Source organism: Rhinopithecus bieti, unplaced genomic scaffold (genome assembly GCF_001698545.2).
Source record: "Rhinopithecus bieti isolate Rb0 unplaced genomic scaffold, ASM169854v2 scaffold_6710, whole genome shotgun sequence".
NCBI classification, from domain to species: Eukaryota; Metazoa; Chordata; class Mammalia; order Primates; family Cercopithecidae; genus Rhinopithecus; species Rhinopithecus bieti.
Window position 1 is genome coordinate 3,219,856 of NW_016805362.1, and position 19,495 is coordinate 3,239,350.

The 19,495-nt window shown below is 41.6% G+C and overlaps 1 protein-coding gene across 8 annotated transcripts in view; it reads left to right on the plus strand.

Annotated features, from left to right (window-relative positions):
- Positions 1–1,013: 1,013 nt before the first annotated feature.
- The window catches only part of CCDC126 (coiled-coil domain containing 126), a 44,553-nt gene continuing 26,071 nt past the window's right edge, over positions 1,014–19,495 (plus strand). The window contains exons 1-3 of one of the 8 annotated variants that reach the window (XR_001885668.1): positions 1,014–1,710; positions 2,063–2,147; positions 15,433–15,815. Coding sequence is in view for 4 of the 8 variants with exons in the window: in XM_017872298.1 (XP_017727787.1) it covers positions 1,197–1,707 (511 nt within the window). In the remaining 4 variants the exon portion in view is untranslated. Of the gene's footprint in view, positions 2,148–15,432; positions 15,816–19,495 lie in introns of all 8 variants that reach the window. The other 7 variants (XR_001885669.1, XM_017872300.1, XR_001885670.1 and 4 more) reach the window with 7 other exon arrangements.

The window sequence follows — 19,495 nt, forward strand, 5'->3', positions numbered from 1 at the left end:
AGTGTTCCTCCTGAGTAACTGGGACTATAGCTGCATGCCACCACAACTGGCTAACTTTTTTTTTTTTTTTTTTTTTTTTTTTTGGGGGTAGAGATGGGGTTTTGCCATGTCGCCCAGGCTGGTCTTGAACTCCAGGCTCAAGCAATCCACTTGCCTCAGCCTCCCAAAGTGCTGAGATTATAGGTATGGGCCACCATGCCTACTCTATAATAAAGCTTGTTATCTGGTAGCACAAGTTATCCTCCTCCCACTCCTTCTCCTCTTCTTTTTTTTTCTTCCCCCTCTTCTTCATGAATGCTTGTCTTTGCTCTTCCATAGCATTTTAAATTAGCTTGTCAAGTTTCTCACACATACACAGAAATTTATTGAGATTTTGTTGGGAATTGCACTGGCTCTGTAGGTAGGTTTGGAGAGACTGGCATTTTTCAGCATTGACTCTTCCAATCTATGAACATGTTATATCTTTATTTAGGTCTTCTTCAGGGTCTTTCAATGTTTTTTTCAGTCAGGTTTTGCATTTCTTTGATCGATTTATCCCTCGGTACTTGATATTTGTTTGGAGCTGTTGTAAATGGTATCTTTAAAAAAAATTATTTTTTTTACTGGCATATATAAATAAATATTGATTTTTAAAATATGATTTTTGTATCTATTAACCTTGTTAAACTCTTTTATTGTTAACAGTTTATCTGCAGATTGTTTTGAAGTGCCATAAACATATTTTTTTTTGTTTTTTTTGAGACGGAGTTCTGCTCTTGTCGTCCAGGCTGGAGTGTAGTGGTGCGATATCAGCTCACTGCAACCTCTGCCTCCTGGGTTCAAGCAATTCTCCCACCTCAGCCCTCCGAGAGGCTGGAATTACAGGCGTCCGCCACCTCGCCCGGCTAAGTTCATATCTGTAGTAGAGACGGGGTTTCACCAAGTTGGCCAGGCTGGTCTCGAATTCCCGTCCTCAGGTGATCCTCCCATCTAATCAAAGTGCTGGGATTACAAGCATGAGCCAACGGCGCCCGGCCTCCATGTACATAATTATATCATCTATGAAAAAATAATTTTGTTTCTTACTATTTAATCTTCAATCCTTTCATTTTTCTTGCCTCACTCCACTGGCTAAGGACCTTCGGCTGCAATGATGGGTATTCTCATCTGTAGCACACTTAATCATCATTAAGCTTTCCCAGCCTCAGGTCAACAGTATGGGGAGGTTGGTTTCTCACTGGAGGGTCGGGAACAAGATGCCAGAGCCCTTCTTTCAGCGCCTGCAGCGAGTTAAGGCCGAGGGTATGCCTCTGGCGGGCTCATCTTCCAACACACAAGAGCCCGCCGCCTCTCTCTGGTTGCCGCGCAACGGCGTCGTTCTGATCCAGGGTAGGTGCAGGGCGGCTGGAAGCACGTGTCGCCGCTTCCTCATTCTGAGACTACATCTCCCACAATGCTGGGCGCCGTGGGCTGCTAGCCCCCGAGTGCGGGAAGGGCCGGCCGGGAGGCGGAGCGGAAGCCGAGTGCGAGGGACGAGCGGAGTAAAATCTCCACAAGCTGGGAACAAACCTCGTCCCGACTCCCACCCCCCGGCCTTTCTCCAGCCCGATCTGGAGGCTGCTTCGCCAGTGCGGGACGCAGCTGACGCCCGCTTATCAGCTCTCGCTGCGTCGCCCCGGCTCAGAAGCTCCGTGACGGCGGCGACCGTGACGGGAAGCCCGCGGCAAGGTAGTGAGTAGCGGGCGAGTCAGCCAGCCGGGCCCGCACCTCTAGCGCAGCCCCTCCGCCTCGGCGGCCGCTCCTCCCCCGCCGCGCCCCCGTCCCCGGTCCCCGCCCAGCTAGGGCCGCTGCCGCGGAAACCCGGCTTAGGAACGGGCCGGCAGCCTCCGGCCGCGGCCGGGAAGGCTCTTTGTCTTTCTTTGGGCCGTGCCTCTGCCCCTCCGCGTCTGACAGCTGCGGTCCCTTGGCCCGGGCGGGGAACCGAGCGTGGCTGGGGCTGCGCGAGTCGAGCGGGGCGGGCTCGGTCCGGAGCTGCGGGATGGAGAGTCCGGGCGGCACCGCACTCACTTTCTGTTTTTGACAGCTCAGTTCTCTTATACTTTGGGAGAGAGAGAAAGTCAGATGCCCGTTTTAAACTCCCTCTTCAAAACTCATCTCCTGGGTGACTGGTAAGGATGAACTTAAACTGTCGTGTTGATTGTTGACTGTGGCGGTAATGAGAATGGCTCAGGCAGCGAGGGTTCGAATCCTGCCTGGGTTTCTCTCACTGCCTGCCTTGGTGATCTTGGTTACTTAAAGGCTCTAAGCCAGAGTTTTCTCATCCATCAAAACACATACCTTTAAGTTGTTAGAATTAAGAATATAGACCTATAACGTCATTAGGTCTTCATTTGATGAAAAGATCCTTTGTGATACTTTATTAGCTATGACTGAAGTGACCGAAGTGGCCTCTGGACTTGAGTTTTGTGCTTTTCTTTTCTTTCTTTTTTTTTTTTTTTTTTGAGACGGAGTCTCGCTCTGTCGCCCAGGTTGGAGTGCAGTGGCGCGATCTCGGCTCACTACAAGCTCCGCCTCCCGGGTTCAGCCATTCTCCTGCTTCAGCCTCCTGAGAAGCTGGGACTGCAGGCGCCCGCCACCACTCCCGGCTAATTTTTTTGTATGTTTAGTAGAGACGGGGTTTCACCGTGTTCACCAAGATGGTTTCGATCTCCTGACCTCGTGATCTGCCCGCCTCACGGCGGCCTCCCAAAGTGCTGGGATTACAGGCGTGAGCCACCGCGCCCGGCGCTTTTCTTTTTTTAGTCATTAATACCTGGGTTTTGTGTTCTTCACTTTATCTTAAACCTAACGAAAGGATTCGTTAAAATATGCCGTCTTTCTAATTTCTGCTGTTTTAAGATGGCTGAGACTGTTCTTAGGAAATGGATGACTCTGCTTTTCTGTGGATCAGCTTTAGAGATGCAAGTATTTATTCACGTTTCCCCTCCACGTCAGATGTGTCTTTGGGGATCCTTAGAGGCGCTTAAGTGTTTGTTTCGTCAGAGTAGGCATCCAGGTGTTCTACAGTCCTGCCTCTGGGCTTCACCATGTTTACCCTGGGTCAACTTTTTTCTACTTCCGTCTGCATCTTCTCACTGATTAGTAATTTCCCCAGTTTGGGATTTGTGTTTACAAGTTGTAGTTTTTGTTCACAAGACACCCTGAGTGAATGCAATACATTCCGTCAGGAATGACTTGATAATTTCACATTAGTCCCTTTTCAGTTTCAGTTGTTCTTGCACTATTTTCTCCTGAATTTTACTGACGTTGGTTATAAATTTTTCTTCAAGGAAATCTCTATGATCCTTAATTGAAGTTTATTTTTCACTTAAAATATCTGCTCTGTACTACTTTGAGTTCAAACACTATTACACAGTATGTGCAATAACAATCCTGAGTAAATACTGTTTTAAAACACGCAGTTGTAGGGGGAAAAAGCCAGTGGCCCTGATGAATTGCTGGTGTTATTTCTTTAGTGACAGATTAATTTTTAAAATATATGTGAGGAAGAAAAGGAGAAATCTAATGATGTATTTTATAAGCATAACAGAGAGCCAGAGAATAAATAAGTGGAAAACTTATTTAAACTATAGAAAACTTACTTAAACTGTGGAAAAAGGCATATGCACGTAAAATCTCTGACTCACTCTAAAACGTGTTGCAAAAATACTTGTTTTGAGGAAAATGTTTCTATGTTGGTGTTATTTAGTGCAGTGTAGGACAGACAGTAATGGCTATGGAAATAGGAGTCCTTAGTGTTGTCCTTGCTCTGTCACTATCTGTGAAACCTTAGATTACTTTGTGGTCCTCAGTTTCCTCATCTCTAAAATAGTGAATTGGTCTGATTCCAAGGACTTTTCTAGCTCAGACTTTCAATGATAAAGGTTTTTAGAGGTTTTTTAAAATGCGTAAACAAAATTGGTGTAAACCCTTTTAGTCATTTGTGTTCTTAGTGTTTCTTCCTGCTTCAGGTCATATAATTCTTTCAAACTACCTTGAAGGAAGGAATACATATGAGACAACAAGAAAGCTGCCAGAAATCAGAATCTCTACTGGCCAGTTATCACTCTCTCGTGAGCTGCACAGTTTCTCTGCGTTTTTGACATGCTTTGTTCTCTTTCTCCCTACTCTGTATCTTTTGCTCATAGCCTCTATACCTATTGTGCCTGATTCTTCATAACTTTACCTGTCAATCCCCTCACCCAACTTTATTATTTTCATGACTTCTCCTTCAGCTCCTTCTGCCAACTGCCTGGTTTTCCCTGGGGCCTCTTTCTTTGAGGCCACAGATTCTAGGCTGTGGAACTAGGGTCCATGTGGCACATCTGGCACAAAATGTGGGGTCATGTGGCACAAAACGTGATTGGCCAAGGCTGTGACAGGTCAAGCTCTGTGATTAAAGTATCTGGTGCTGCATAGTGTGTGTCTATGTATATGTATATATATAGGGTTTTTTTTTTTTTTGAGACAGAGTCTTGCTCTGTCACCCAGGCTGGAGTGCAGTGGTGCTGGCTCACTGCAACCTCTACCTGTTGGGTTCAAGCAATTCTTGTACCTCATGCCCGGCTAATATTTGTAGTTTTAGTAGAGACAGGGTCTTACCATATTGGCCAGGCTGGTCTTGAACTTCTGACCTCAAGTGATCTGCCTGTGTCGGCTTCCCAAATGGTGGGATTACAGGTGTGAGCCATGGAGCCCAGCCTGCATAGTTTATTTTATTGTACATTTTAGTTTAGTTAGTTTAGTTTGAAACAGCCTTGCTCTGTCACCCAGCTTGGAGTGCAGTGGTGCGATCTTGGCACACTGCAACCTCCACCTCCCGGGTTCAAGTGATTCTTGTGCCTCAGCCACCCAAGTAACTGAGTTTACAGGCATGCAACACCATGCCTGTCTAATTTTTGTATTTTTAGTAGAGATGGGATTTCACCATGTTGACCGGGCTGGTCTTGAACGCCTGACCTGAAGTGATCCGCCCTCCTCAGCCTCCCAAGGTTGCGTGAGCCACTATGCCAGTCCGTATTTTAGATTAAACTTTTACTGTAGCATAATGCTTAGTTTTCTTTTTGCCTTAACATTTTCTGTTTTTATCCCTGCCTCACTGTACCATTTTCTTTTATCTGTTTTTGTAATATTCAGTGCTGTTGTCTTCTCTTCCGTCTCCCAAATGTGCCATCTAAAAATGATCTGATGTTTTGACACTCATTTCCATATCTTAGCTGGAATTTTAGTGTAGTTTCTTTCAAGGCAGTGCATTTTAAATCTTAGACCTTATTATGGAGTGACTGGGGCTGTGTTCTGTGTTAATCCCGCCCCTCCCCCCCCCAAACAATATTAACCTCAGGGAGTATTACATAGAGAAAATATTTTAGGAATGCTCCTTTTCCCCTGAAATTACATTCCGGGGTCAAGTCTGTGGAGGACTTTTTTTTGGTTTGTTTTTGGAGAGAACTATTTGAACCTCTGAGCTGTGGTGAACATACTATGTCTTTTTGTAGTAAATCTATGCCTCTTTAGCTGAAATTCCTTTGGAGACTAATAGGCAGTAGTTCTTCTAGTACCTTTGGCTGAGTGAAAGCTTCTCTGCCTGCTAGTTGCTGCTATTGCTGTTGATAGTTACTGTAGCTATAGTTATAATGGCACAAAATGTAGACCACTGAATAGATGCAAAAATGAGATTTGAATGAGAGATTATAAGGTAGGATTAGCCATCTATTTGTCTTTTTAATGTTGCTGTTGCTATGTTTGCATAAAATAAAAGGAAGTACTTCATGACAGATGACAGGGAGTGTGAAATGCAGTATTTTTTTAACTTTTTTGTTACAATCCATGGTAAGAGATTTTTTTTTTTTTTTTTTTTTTTTTTTTTGAGACGGAGTCTCGCTCTGTCGCCCGGGCTGGAGTGCAGTGGCCGGATCTCAGCTCACTGCAAGCTCCGCCTCCCGGGTTCCCGCCAGGGCCTCCCGAGTAGCTGGGACTACAGGCGCCCGCCACCTCGCCCGGCTAGTTTTTTGTATTTTTTAGTAGAGACGGGGTTTCACCGTGTTAGCCAGGATGGTCTCGATCTCCTGACCTCGTGATCTGCCCGTCTCGGCCTCCCAAAGTGCTGGGATTACAGGCTTGAGCCACCACGCCCGGCCAAGAGATCTTTTTATATCAAGACTCCATAGATGTCTGGGTATGGTAGTGTGTGCCTGTAGTCAGTCCTAGCTACTAGGGAGGTTGAGGTGGGAGAATCACGTGGGCCCAGGAGTTTGAGACTGGCCTGGGTGACATAGGTAGATCTCGTCTCAATAATTAAAAAAAAAAAAAGACTCCATACGTGTATAACTGTGTGTGCATAGGCTGGACTCAGTGGCTCATGCCTGTAATCCCAGCACTTTGGGAAGGTGAGGCAGGAAGATTGCCTGAGCTCAGGAGTTTGAGACCAGCCTGGGCAACATAGTGAGACCTTGTCCCTGCTAAAAATAAAGTTTGTCAAATGTGGTGGCACACACCTGTAGTCCCAGCTGCTTAGGAGACTGAGGCAAGGGTGGGGGACCTCTTGAGTCTGGGAGATCAAGGCTCAGTGAGCTATGGCCACTGCATTCTAGAGCCTGGGCAACAGAGCCAAACCCTGTCTCAAACAGCAACAACTGTGTATGCATGCATGTGTCTGTATATGTAAAAATAAACTGGAAATTTCACAAAACAAAATTGATGTGTACAGTCTACTCTGATGGTTTCTACTTTATCTTGTGTTTTGAAAAAGTGCTCGTTGCAAACTGTTAATTTTGTTCCCCGCTTTTGAAAAACGGTGGAGTCCCGGGCTGAGAGTTTGGATGCCTAACGTTTCTGTATGTTTGACTTTGAGTGGTCGTTACTTCTCTTTGTGCTTCATTTTTCTTATCTTTATAATGAAAGTGTTCTAGTTTAAATATTTCCTGATTTTTTGTTTGATTTAATGAATTAATTAAATTTTGAGATAGAGTCTCACTCTGTCACCCATAGCGCATTGAAACCTGGTACTCCTGGGCTTGAGTGGGCCTCCTGCCTCACTCTCCAGAGTAGCCGGGACTACAGGTGCGCACCACCATGCTCGGCTAATTTTAATTTTTTTTTTTATAGTGACTGTGTCTTGCAGTGTTGCCCAGGATGGTCTTCTTGTACTTCTGACTTCAATAAGTCCCCCCACCTCAACCTTGTAAAGTGCTGGAATTACAAGTGTGAGCCACCATGCCCAGCCTGTTTTACTTTTCTCTGGAAATAATGTTGGACTAAAGACAAGTATATATCTTTATGTCTCTGGCTAGGGAGAAACCACTGAAAAATGGCTTAAATATTTGGTTGTTTACATAGTGTGCTGTTTGGCAAGTGGCATAACAGAGCTTTGAACAGCACTTTTCTCTAAAGATCTTGTAAAGTGGAGTAGACATGTTAATGCCTGTAATAAATATAAAAATTTAGAAAAAAAATTTATCCATGTTTGTTTCTCTACTTTTGTGTTTTTTAACAGGGAATATTTTGGAGTTTCAAAAATTGTATTTAAAATGCTTAATACGAGTTTTAAGTAAATGCACAGACAGATTGCTACCTAGACCTTATTTCATACCTGATCTTGCCACTGCCCCTTTCAGGTTAGAGAACACCAATAAGAATATATTTTTCTTTGTAAACACCACCATATCAGATCATTACTATTCCTGTATATTACCAACAGTGGAACTGCCATTTTCATAAGACAGGGGAACACAAAGCTTTCTTTGCTTGCGGGTTTCCTTCTGTTCACTTTGTATGATTTCTCCAGACCAGGCCATTTCATGCTGTGCTTTGGGAACCCTCTCATTCTCATTTGTTTGTATTGAGGAAAATAGAAATAAGGAATTTGTTGCCTGCTCCCAAGATTCTGGTAAAAGAAGAATTCTAAAGGTTTTATTGGAAGGAAATTGGAACCAGACTTTGTACTTCCTCTTCTTTCTCAAATCAGATATTACCCCCTCATTACTCCTTGACCTCACACCTCAGGTAGATGTTCCAAGAAACATCACCCTTATTTTTCCTTCATAGCAGTTTATCACAAGCTGAGATAAGTTGCTTGTTTGTTGTCCCATTCCTATTAAAATAGTGTCCAGAAAAACAGGAATCTTGTCTTTCATATCTTGCTTTACCTTTCACATCTCTGGTTCCTGGCACATGGTAGGTACTTTGCTATTGTGAATGAATTAGTGAACAAATGAATGAGTAAACCAAGTTATTTCATGCCTTAAATGGAACTGCATGTAGTAAAGGTTGTGTTTGAGCCTGGGCGTTTATGCGCTGCCTCCACACTCCACCTCCAGTTCTTTTTTCTGGAAATGTGTTATCGCTATGTTTGCTGATCGTGGTGAAGGTCTCTACCTTTAGAAGACTTTGTATTTATCTTTGTTTTACTTCATATGTTTTTATCTTCTAGTTTTTTGCCTGTATAAAAACTAGCATATAAGACTTCCGAAATCCTTCTTGTAGCAACTTTGTAATACTTGGATTTATGTGAATACAGTTTATTTGAAACTTTAAGAGCCAGGTTAATAATTTAGTGAATAGTTCAAATTAGGCATCTTCAGGATCATTGTCCTAAACTGCCATTACTATTTTCTGGTTACATTCTTTTAAAGCAAAAAAGAACAAAGTTTCATTTGATACAATTTATTCTGTATTTACAAACACAGTCTTTCTAGTGGAAGTAAGGAAGGTAGTGTGGTATAGAGAAAACCCTAGACAGTGAGTCAGGACCTGTATTCTGGACCAGTAGGATTTCTGCCATTAACTGGTTGTTTCATTTTTAGGCAAGACGCTTAACATATCTGGGCTTCAGTTTCTTCATCTGAAATGCGAGGGAAATGGATTAGATTTCTTCTCAGGTTCTTCCAGTCTAGAAAAGGATAATTGAAGATACTTTACCCCCAAATTTCTATCCTTTGTTCCTCTACCCCAAAACTCATTGCGGGGAGGTCACATTGCTGCGTGGGAGAAGGTGGGGTTAGGTTCAGGGATGTGTTTTAAAGTAAACATAAGGCATTTTTTAGTGATGGCTGATTGTTCACAAGGCTCTGTGGGGGATGTGGCAGCAGTGTAAGGCTTGTTGTTCTTGCCCATAAGGGACCTGGGACTTAAACAAGGAGACACGGCTTACACACATGCTTGGACGATGTGATGTATCAAATTAATTGGTATGAAGTAACATGCTGTGGGAGTTAGAAGAAGATCAGTGTGGGGTAGAATAAGGTAAGGAGGTTTTGAAATCCTTCTATCTGAGGTAAGATTTAAACAGATAGTCTACCTCGTCTCCTTTCAGACTACTTGGAAGATGAACTGCTGTCATCAGCAATATGCTGTTATGTCATCTTTTAGGACTAGGTAATGCTCCAGTGACTTCATACCAATGACATTTTCATGTTGTCCACAAATTCTGAGTAGAAACTTTTTCAAGCTTGTAGCCTCCCTGAGAGCTGACTGTTATTAACTGAATGAGAGGATGTCAGGAAACATGTAAAGACACATGCTGGGCAAATAAAAATATCATATAAATGTAAGATATAATTATTACTGTTGTATGAAGCAGAGAGAAGACTGGCTGGATTGGAGGAGATATATTTGTGACTGAGTTTGCATGTTAGATTTTAAGTGCAGTGTGAAACTGTTGAAAGGTTTTTAATCAGGAGAATGTGATATGCTTGTGTGTGTGTGTGGTAAAAAATACATAATCTAAAATTTATCATTTTAACATTTAAGTGTACAGTTCAGTGACATTAAGTACATTCACATCATTGTGCAACCATTACTACCATCCATCTCCAGAACTTCTTCATCATCCCCATCTGAAACTCTGTACCCATTAAATCATAACTTTCTATTACCTTCTTTCATGTTGTAGCATGTATCAGAACATCTTACTTCCTTAGCACTGAATAATATACCATTGTATGTAGATGCCACATTTTGTCTGTTTATCTATTGTTGGACACTTGGGTTGTTTCCCCCTTTCGGCTGTTAGGAATAATGCTGCAGTGAACATTGGCATACACATATCCCTTTGGGTTCCTGCTTTCATTTCTTTTGTGTGCATATCCAGAAGTTCAATTACAGATTGTATGATAATCCTGTGTTTAAGTTTTGGAGGAAATGCCATACTGTCTTCCCCAGCAGCCACACCATTTTATGTGCCCACCAGCAGAGCAGAAGAGTTTCAGTTTGTTCACATCCTTGCCAACACTTGTTTTCTGTTTTTTTTTTTTTTTTTTTTTTTTTTTTTTATGATAGCTATCCTAATGGGTGTGAAGTGGTATTTCATAGTGGTTTTAATTTACATTTCCCTATGATTAATGAGGTTGAGCATTTTTTTTTATTGGCAAAATGTCTTCAAATTATGAGTTTTGATTTTGGAATAATATTTGATTGCTCTGAGAAGAACGGATTGAAGTAGGGTTGGAGAGGAGTCTGGCAAACCACTTGACAAGCAGCTATAAGAATCCACTTGGAGGTGATGATAGTTGGATCACACTCTATTGCCCTTCTTCAGGTCTAGTGCTTTACTGATACTTCATTTTAAGTGTGTCCCCTCTCCTTAGTTAGTCTACTTTTGTGCCATATAGACTAATTACTTTTGTGATTTTGGCAATTGGTTGAGAACTGTCTCCTGGGAATCTTTTTTTAATTTTTTAATTTTTTTTTTGAGGCAGAGTCTCACTCTGTCACCCAGGCTGGAGTGCAGTTTCGCTATCTCGGCTCACTGCAAGCTCCACCTCCCGGGTTCACGCCATTCTCCTGCCTCAGCCTCCAGAGTAGCTGGGACTACAGGCGCCTGTCACCACGCCCGGCTAATTTTTTTTTGTATTTTTAGTAGAGACAGGGTTTCACCGTGTTAGCCAGGATGGTCTCAATCTCCCGACCTCGTGATCCGCCGACCTCGTGATCCGCCCGCCTCGGCCTCCTAAAGTGCAGGGATTACAGGCGTGAGCCACCATGCCCAGCCTTCTCCTGGGAATCTTAAAAATATTCAAGAGTTCATCTTGGGCCAAAATAATGATGATGATGATTTATTTTTTGCCTTAAAAACTCCAGGCCAGGCACAGTGGCTCACACCTGCCATCCCTTTGGAAAGACTGAGGCAGGAGGATCACGTGAGGCCAGGAGTTTGAGACCAGACTGGGCAATGTAATGAGACCCCTCTAAAAAAACAAAAATACAAAAATTAGCTAGGCATGGTGGTGTGCACCTGTAGTCCCAGGCCATTCAGAAAGCTAAAGTGGGAGGATTGCTTGAGCCCGGGAGGCCGAGGCTGCAGTGAGCTGAGATTGTGCCACTATACTGCTAGTCTGGGCAACAGAGCGAGACCCTGTTTCAAAAGCAAAAAACAAAAAACAACTCTCTAGTTGTTAATTTGGTGAATTTCAAGTTTTGTGTTTTTTTTAAGTGATTAATAGAAAATTAATATAATGGCCTAGAAATTAAGATTTAAAAGTTTTTAGATTATAGACTGTTTTGATGGAAGAAGTACTCCAGTAAAAACTATGCCAGATGGTAGCCATAAGCCCTTGGCTCAGTGTTGGCCTGTCAGGTTTCTAGTTAGTGACTCTGTCCTTATCTCAGTGGCCTTCTGGGGGCTGGATCAGTACTTGAAACATAAAGAAAACTTGGGGAGGTTCAAAGTGCAAGCTCCTCTGTTGTTTGCAGTTTTGAACATTGCACAGAAATAAGAGACATTGAATCTTTCCTTTTTTTTCTTTTCCTAAGGATTGAGGCTAATAATCATTTTCCTTTCTAATCACTAAATTAAAAGTACATAAGTAAATTACCTTCAGTTGCTAAAGAAGTCAAAACTTCTTATCTTTTTTTTTTTTTCTTATGTGAAATCACAGACAGTTCTCTGAGAATAGAACAGTGAATGTATTCATATCAGCCCTGGAGAATAAAGTAATACCAGTGGAAATTGTTTCCTCTTCACTTTACTTCTACTTTTGCCTTATAAATATAGGGCCTAGCCTACCCTGGGGGTAATGACTCAGGTTCCAGCAGTGGTCACCTGTTTTCAATCCCCCTCACCCCTTCCTCTTCAAGGTCCTCACGGTGTCAGCTGAAGAATGACAAGGTTCATAAATTTGGAAAGGAGAGCTTTATTTCTTATAAAGGGTTGCACCTGCAGAGTGGTCATTCTGACAGGCTGGGAAGCATAGCCTCCGGCCAGAAACCAGAAACAGACACTTGGAGAGAGGGACAAAGGAAACAGGAATTTATGCTGAGCAGAGTGGCCAAATATACATATTTAATAAGTTAAGGCATCATGAATATTTATGAAAGGAGAAACGTGCATGCACAATTGAGCTTCATGCCCCTTCCTAGGTCTTACATATAAAAAAAATTGTGGCGTTAGCATGATTCCAGAGTGGAGTTTTCAGCCCTCTGATGTCAAAAGGTAAAGCGGAGGACACGAAAACCCTTACTGTGCTTCCTCTGTAGACTGGCCAGAACTACTCTGTGGCTGGTCGTGTCTTATCAGGAAGAAATGCTTGTAGGTTGTTTTGTTGAAACTGCAGAATGGAGGGGCAGCAGTCAGGCAGTTGGTTGAGATCAGTGGTGGAGTCTTTTGAAAGGTCTGGCTTCTGTTTAGCCCAAGCTTGTTCAACCTGCGACCCATGGGCCGCATGGGACAGCTTTGAATGCGGCCCAACACAAATTCATAAACTTTCTTAAAACACTGTGAGTTTTTTTGTGATTTTTAAATTTTTTTAGCTTATCAGCTATCGTTAGTGTTAGTATATTTTATGTGTGGTCAGAACAGTTCTTCCAGTGTGGCCCAGGGAAGCCAAGAGATTGGACACCCCTAATTTAGCCCTTAGAGAATAATGCCTAATGGCATGATGATAATGGCGGTTATCAAGGGAGGAAAGTATAATGAAGTGTATCTGACCGCCCATCCTATTATAACTGCCTAATGGCGGTTCTAATGGGTTCTCCTTGCCTGATGCCTAGACAGAACCGATTTATCAAGGTGGGAATTGCAATAGAGAAAGAGTTTAATTCATACAGAGCCAGCCATATGGGAAACCAGAATTTTATTATTACTCAAACCCATCTCACTGAGAACTCAGGGATTGGGGTTTTTAATGATAATTTGGTAGGTGGGGGGTCAGAAAGTGGGGAGTGCTGATTGGTCAGGTTGGAGACAAAATCGTAGAATCATGACTCTTCAAAGCTGTCCTCTTGCACTGAGTCATTTCCTAGGTGGGGGCACAAGACCAGATGAGCCAGTTCATTGATCTGGGCGGTGTCAGCTGATCCGTCTATCTCAAGCACTGATCTTCAGTTTGACAGTAGTGTTATTACCCCCAGGAAAAATTTGGGGAGATTCAGAATTTTGCAGCCTCCAGCTGTTTCTAAACCTTAATTTCTAATTTTTTCTTTTTTTTTTTTTGAGATGGAGTTTCACTCTTGTTGCTCAGGCCGAAGTGCAATGATGCAATCTCAGCTCACTGCAGCTTCGGCCTCCTGGGTTCAAGCGATTCTCCTGCCTCAGCCTCCTGAGTAGCTGGGATTACAGGCATGCACCACCACGTCCGGCTAATTTTGTATTTTTAGTAGAGACAGGGTTTCACCATTTTGGTCAGGCTGGTCTTGAACTCCTCACCTCAGGTGATCCACCCACCTCGGCCTCCCAAAGTGCTGGGATTACAGGTGTGAGCCACCACGCCTGGCCAATTTCTAATTTTATAGCTAATTTATTAGTCCTGCAAAGGTAGTCTAGTCCTCAGACAGGAAGGGGGTTTGTTTTGGGAAAGTTAAACTAAAAACTAAGTTAAACTATAACCTAAGTTCCCGCCAGTGCTGTGGCTTACGCCTCTGATCCCAGCACTTTGGGAGGCTGAGGCAGGTGGATAGCTTGAGCTCAGGAGTTTGAGACCAGCCTGGCAACATGGCAAAGGCCCTTCTCTACAAAAAAATTAGCCTGGTGTGGTGGCGTGTTCCTGTGGTCCCAGCTACTTGGGAGGCTGAGGCCAGCGGATAGCTTGAGCCTGGGAGATGGAGGCTGCAGTGAGCTGAGATTGCACCACTGTACTCCAGGCTGAGTGACAGAGCGAGACCCTGTCTTTAAAAATAAATAAATAAATAAATTTAAAAAAAAGTTCTTAAGGATTATTTTCAGTAAGCTGCGAAATATCTTTGTGAAATGCACTGTTCTGACTCAAGATATATTTCTACCTAAAGAATTTTGCTCCATTTGATGTAGTCAAAGAGTTTTTTCACTGGACACTTTGGTGATTCACACCTTTCTTACTCTCCTGGTTTTTCTAGATTCTGTGATTGTTAACACCTTTCTGTGTTTTAAAAACCTGAAGTATAACCTTTTAATTTTTTCTTAAATTACATAAATACATACCTTTCTCATTTGAAATCTGAAATTGTAAATTTGGAAATATAGAAAAATGTTCCAACCAGTTTGTTTATTTATTTGTTTTTGAGAGACAGGGTCTTGCTCCGTCACCCATGCTGGAGTACAGTGGAATGATCATGGCTCACTGTACCCTTGACCTCTCAGGCTCAAGCAATCCTGCCACCCCAGCTTCCTGGGTAGCTGGGACTATAGGCGCATGCCACCATGCCTGGCTAATTTTTAGAATTTTTTTATAGAGATGAGGTCTTCCTGTGTTGATCAGACTGGTCTCAAACTCCTGGGCTCTAGGGATACTCCCTCCTGTGCCTCCCAAAGTGTTGGGCTTGCAGGTGTAAGCCACTGCCCCTGGTCTCTTAAGTGTTTTAGTACTTGCCATTAAATAATCATCATTCTTTATGTCTGGCATATTTTTGTATGATATAAACTTAGAAATTGTAACTTATTTTTTATCTTAGATTGCGTCTTAGATTGGATGCTTCCTAAGGTTACCTTATTCCCATTAGTAATAATTTCTAGTGGCATTTTCAAATGTTGGCACACTCTTTATATTGTGGGAATTCTTTTTAGACAGGCATTTTGATTTTCCAATCCTTTTTCTTTCCTACTTCCTCACTTTCATTTTGATGTTTTTTCTTTTCTTTTTTTTTTTGAGGAAGAATAGCTTTTAGGCATTTAGGTTGGTGACATGTATTTGAATAGACTAAGATCTCCTATATATCTCATTATAATGTCCATGGTTTTAGTTACAAATGAGAAACCATTTGAAGAGTTTTATGACCATGGTTGCGGTGTTTTCAGGTATTTTCAATGAATTGACATTTGTTTCTAGTTTAAACTTTGAAAAGACACATAAGTGAGACTGGTAAAAGACTAGAAAGCTTACTTAGTGGTGGAGAAAGTTGTCAAATATATAGTTCCAAATAAAAATTATAGAATATTTTCTTTGTAGTCATCTGTTCTGTTACTGATACAGATTAACACTAATACTGTTTTTCTTCTTAATTTTACAGAGTTAATAGAGTGGATACAACCTTTCTGAAGATGAAGAATATACAATATTGAGGAGATTTTTTTCTTCTTTCTTTCAAGTCTTGATTTGTGGCTTGTCTCAAGTTACCACTTTTCAGTCAAGTCTGTTTGTTTGCTTCTTCAGAAATGTTTTTTACAATCTCAAGAAAAAATATGTCCCAGAAATTGAGTTTACTGTTGCTTGTATTTGGACTCATTTGGGGATTGATGTTACTGCACTATACTTTTCAACAACCAAGACATCAAAGCAGTGTCAAGTTACGTGAGCAAATACTAGACTTAAGCAAAAGATATGTTAAAGCTCTAGCAGAGGAAAATAAGAACACAGTGGATGTCGAGAATGGTGCTTCTATGGCAGGATATGGTAAGATAACTGTGGAATATTTCTAGTCTCCTCCGATCCCTGTTTAAAGATGGTTGTGGAAATTGAACTTATTACTTCATGCATAGGTCTTTGCAAAGTAATTTTTTCTTGACTTTTTATTATGAAAATTTCAAATATACTGAAAAATAGAGGTACTATGATAAATATGTACATATTCATCATCCAGACTTAACAGTTATTAACATTTGGCAACATTTGTTTTATCTAAGTGTTGAAGAGTATTTATAGAAATTGTGACATTTCGCTGCTAGATATATATTGCTGAAAAAAATGTCTCTTGGAGGCCGGGCGTGGTGGCTCATGCCTGTAATCCCAGCACTTTGGGAGACCGAGGCGGACGTATCACGAGGTCAGGAAATCGAGACCATCCTGGCTAACATGGTGAAACCCCATCTTTACTGAAAATACAAAAAAAAAAAATTAGCCAGGCATGGTGGCGCGTGCTTGTAGTCCCAGCTACTTGGGAGGCTGAGGCAGGAGAATCATTTGAACCTGGAAGGTGGAGGTTGCAGTGAGCTGAGATCACGCCACCACACTCCAGCCTGGGTGGCAGAGTGAGACTCCGTCTCAAAAAAAAACAAAAAAGAAAAACCAAAAATGTATCTTGGCCTGGTGTTGATGGCTCACACCTGTAATCTCAGTACTCAGTCCTTTGGGGGCCCAAGGTGGGAAGATTGCTTGAGCCCAGGAGTTTGAGACTAGCCTAGTAGCCTAGGCAACATAGTGAGACCTCTACTAAAAATACAAAAAAAAATCAGCCAGGCATGGTGGCGGGTGCCTGTAATCCCAGCTACTCGGGAGACTGAGGCAGGATGAGGCAGGAGAATCGCTTGAACCCAAGAGGCAGAGGTTGCAGTGAGCTGAGATAGTGCCACTGAATTCTAGCTTGGGCAACAGAGTGAGACTCCATCTCAAAGAAAAAAAAAATTAGCCAGGCGTGGTGATACACACCTATAGTCTTAGCTAGTTGGGAGGCTGAGGTGGGAGGATCGCTTGAGCCCAGGAGGTCAAGGATACAGTGAGCCATGTTTGCACCACTATACTCCAGCCTAGGCAAGACAGTGAGACCTCATCTCTTAAAAAAAATGTCTTAAAAAATGACCTCTTTGGACATAATACAATACCAGTATCATATCTAGTTTGTGTTTAAATTTTCCTGATTATCCCAATATAAGCCATCAATTGTATAGCATTTATTATTTCCTAAGAAGCAGGATTTGCCTATATATCTCCAGTATTGTTTATTGCTATTCTCCCTTCCACATTACTGGGTCCTGCTGTGTTTTAAGTTTCTTCTCATGACATGTTATTTCTTTCCTTTAAGACTTAAAAAGGAGAGAGAACAGATCGTATGGTTCTGTCTGGAACAATGTATATACATGAATGTGTGGATATTTTCTCTATTTCAGTTTTGTTTGTTTAGTTAAAAGTTATAGCTGGGCACAGTGACTCACTCCTGTAACCCCAGCATTTTGGGAGGCTGAGGTAGGCGGATTGCTTGAGTCCAGGAGTTTCAGACCAGTCTGGGCAACATGGTGAAACCATTTCTCTACAGAAAATACAAAAGTTAGAGGAGCGTGGTGGCGCACACTTGTAGTTCCAATTACTTGGAAGGTTCAGGTGGGACAAGTGCTTGAGCCTGAGAGGTTGAGGCTGCAGCGAGGCGTGATCACACACCACTGCACTTAAGCCTGGGTGACAGAATGAGATCCTGTCTCAAAAAAAAGTGATACATGCATGTATTTAAATAATCAAAGTATGTTATGATTCCTGTAATGAAAAGGGCAGTTTTTTCCACTCATAAAAGTCCTCAAATTTCCTGTTCTTTAGAGCCACCCATTTTAAATTCTTTCATCTCATTTTTTTTGGTGATTATTTCTGTATCTAAATAATATGCTCTGTGAGCTACTTTTAGATTTTTCAGTTTTAGGTGTTATTTGTTAACTTTTCACTATGCAAGGTGAGAGTTTAGCTTTCTTTCTCACCTAAAAATGCATTCCATCCACCCCCCAGGCTATTGTCACATCCATATCCTTCTTGTCCTTTCATTTTCCCTTCATAATTTTGTTTAGAATAATATTCAGTATTTGTACTATTATGACCATGTTGATGGTATTCATTATTGAGCCATGTAAATGCATACCTCAGAGATACTGTGGATTCTGTTCCAATCCACACAATAAATTGAATATCACAATAAGCAAGTCACACAGCTCTTTTGGTTTCCCAGTGCATATAAAAGTTAAGTTTATACTATACTGTGATCTCTTAAGTGTGCAGTAGCATTATGTCTTAAAAAACAATGTACATACCTTAATTAAAAATGCTTTATTGCTAAAATATGCAAACAATCATCTGAGCCTTCAGCAAGTCATACTCCTTTTGCTGGTGGAGGATCTTGCCTTGATGTTAAAGGTTGCTGACTGATGAGGGTGGTGGTTGCTGAAGGTTGGGGTGGCTGTGGCAATTTCATAAAATGAGACAATTCTGAAGTTTGCCACATTGATGGACTCTTCTTTTCATGAAATATTTTTTTTTTTTTGTAGCATGGATTATTTGATAGCATTTTACCTGCAGTAAAACTTCTTTCAAAATTGGAGTCAATCTACACAAATCCTACTGCTGCTTTACCAATAAATTTTACATAATATTCTAAATCCTTCATTGTCATTTCAACAGTGTCCACAGCATCTTCACCAGTAGATTCCATCTCAGAAAACTACTTTCTTTGCTCTTCCATAAGAGCAGCTCCTCATCTGTTCAAGTCTTGTCATGAGATTGCAGCAATTCAGTCTCATTTTCAGACTCCACTTCTAATTCTGCAGTTACTTCCTCTGCTGAAGTCTTGAACCCCTCAAAGTCATCCATGAGGGTTGGAATCACCTTCTAATTCATTCATTCATTCTTGTAAATGTTTACCTCCTTTCATGAATCATAAATATTATTAATGGCATCTAGAATAGTGAATCCTTTCCAGAAGGCTTTCAGTTTACTTTGTCCAGACCCATCAGCTCTGGCCTTATGAAATGTATTTCTTAAATAATAAGACTTAAAAGTCCAAATGACTCCTTTATCGATGGGCAGGAGAATGGATGTTGTGTTAGCAGCCATGGAAACATTAATCTCCTTGTACATCTTCTTCAGAGCTGTTGGGTGACTGGGCACATTGTCAAGAAGCAGTAATATTTTGAATCATTTTTTTCTGAACAGTGGGTCTCAACAGTAGGTCTTAGTGGGCTTAAAATGTTCAGTAACTCATTCAGTAAACATATGTTGTCACCCAGGCTTTGTTGTTCCGTTTATAGAGCACAGGCAGAATATATTTAGCATAATTTATAAGGGCTCTAGGATTTTCAACATGATAAATGAGCATTGGTTTCAACTTTTAAGTCACCAGCTGCATTACCCCCTAAGAAGAAAGTCAGCCTGTCGTTTGAAGCTTTGAAGTCAGGCATTGACTTCTCCTCACTAGCTATGAAAATCCTAGATGGCATCTTCTTCCTATAGAAGACTGTCTTGTCTACACTTAAAATTTGTTGCTTAGTGTAGCCACCTTCATCAATTATCTTAGCTAGGTCTTCTAGATAACTTGCTGCAGGTTCTCCATTAGCACTTGCTGCTTCGCCTTGCACTTGAATCTTAGGGAGATGGCTTTTTTC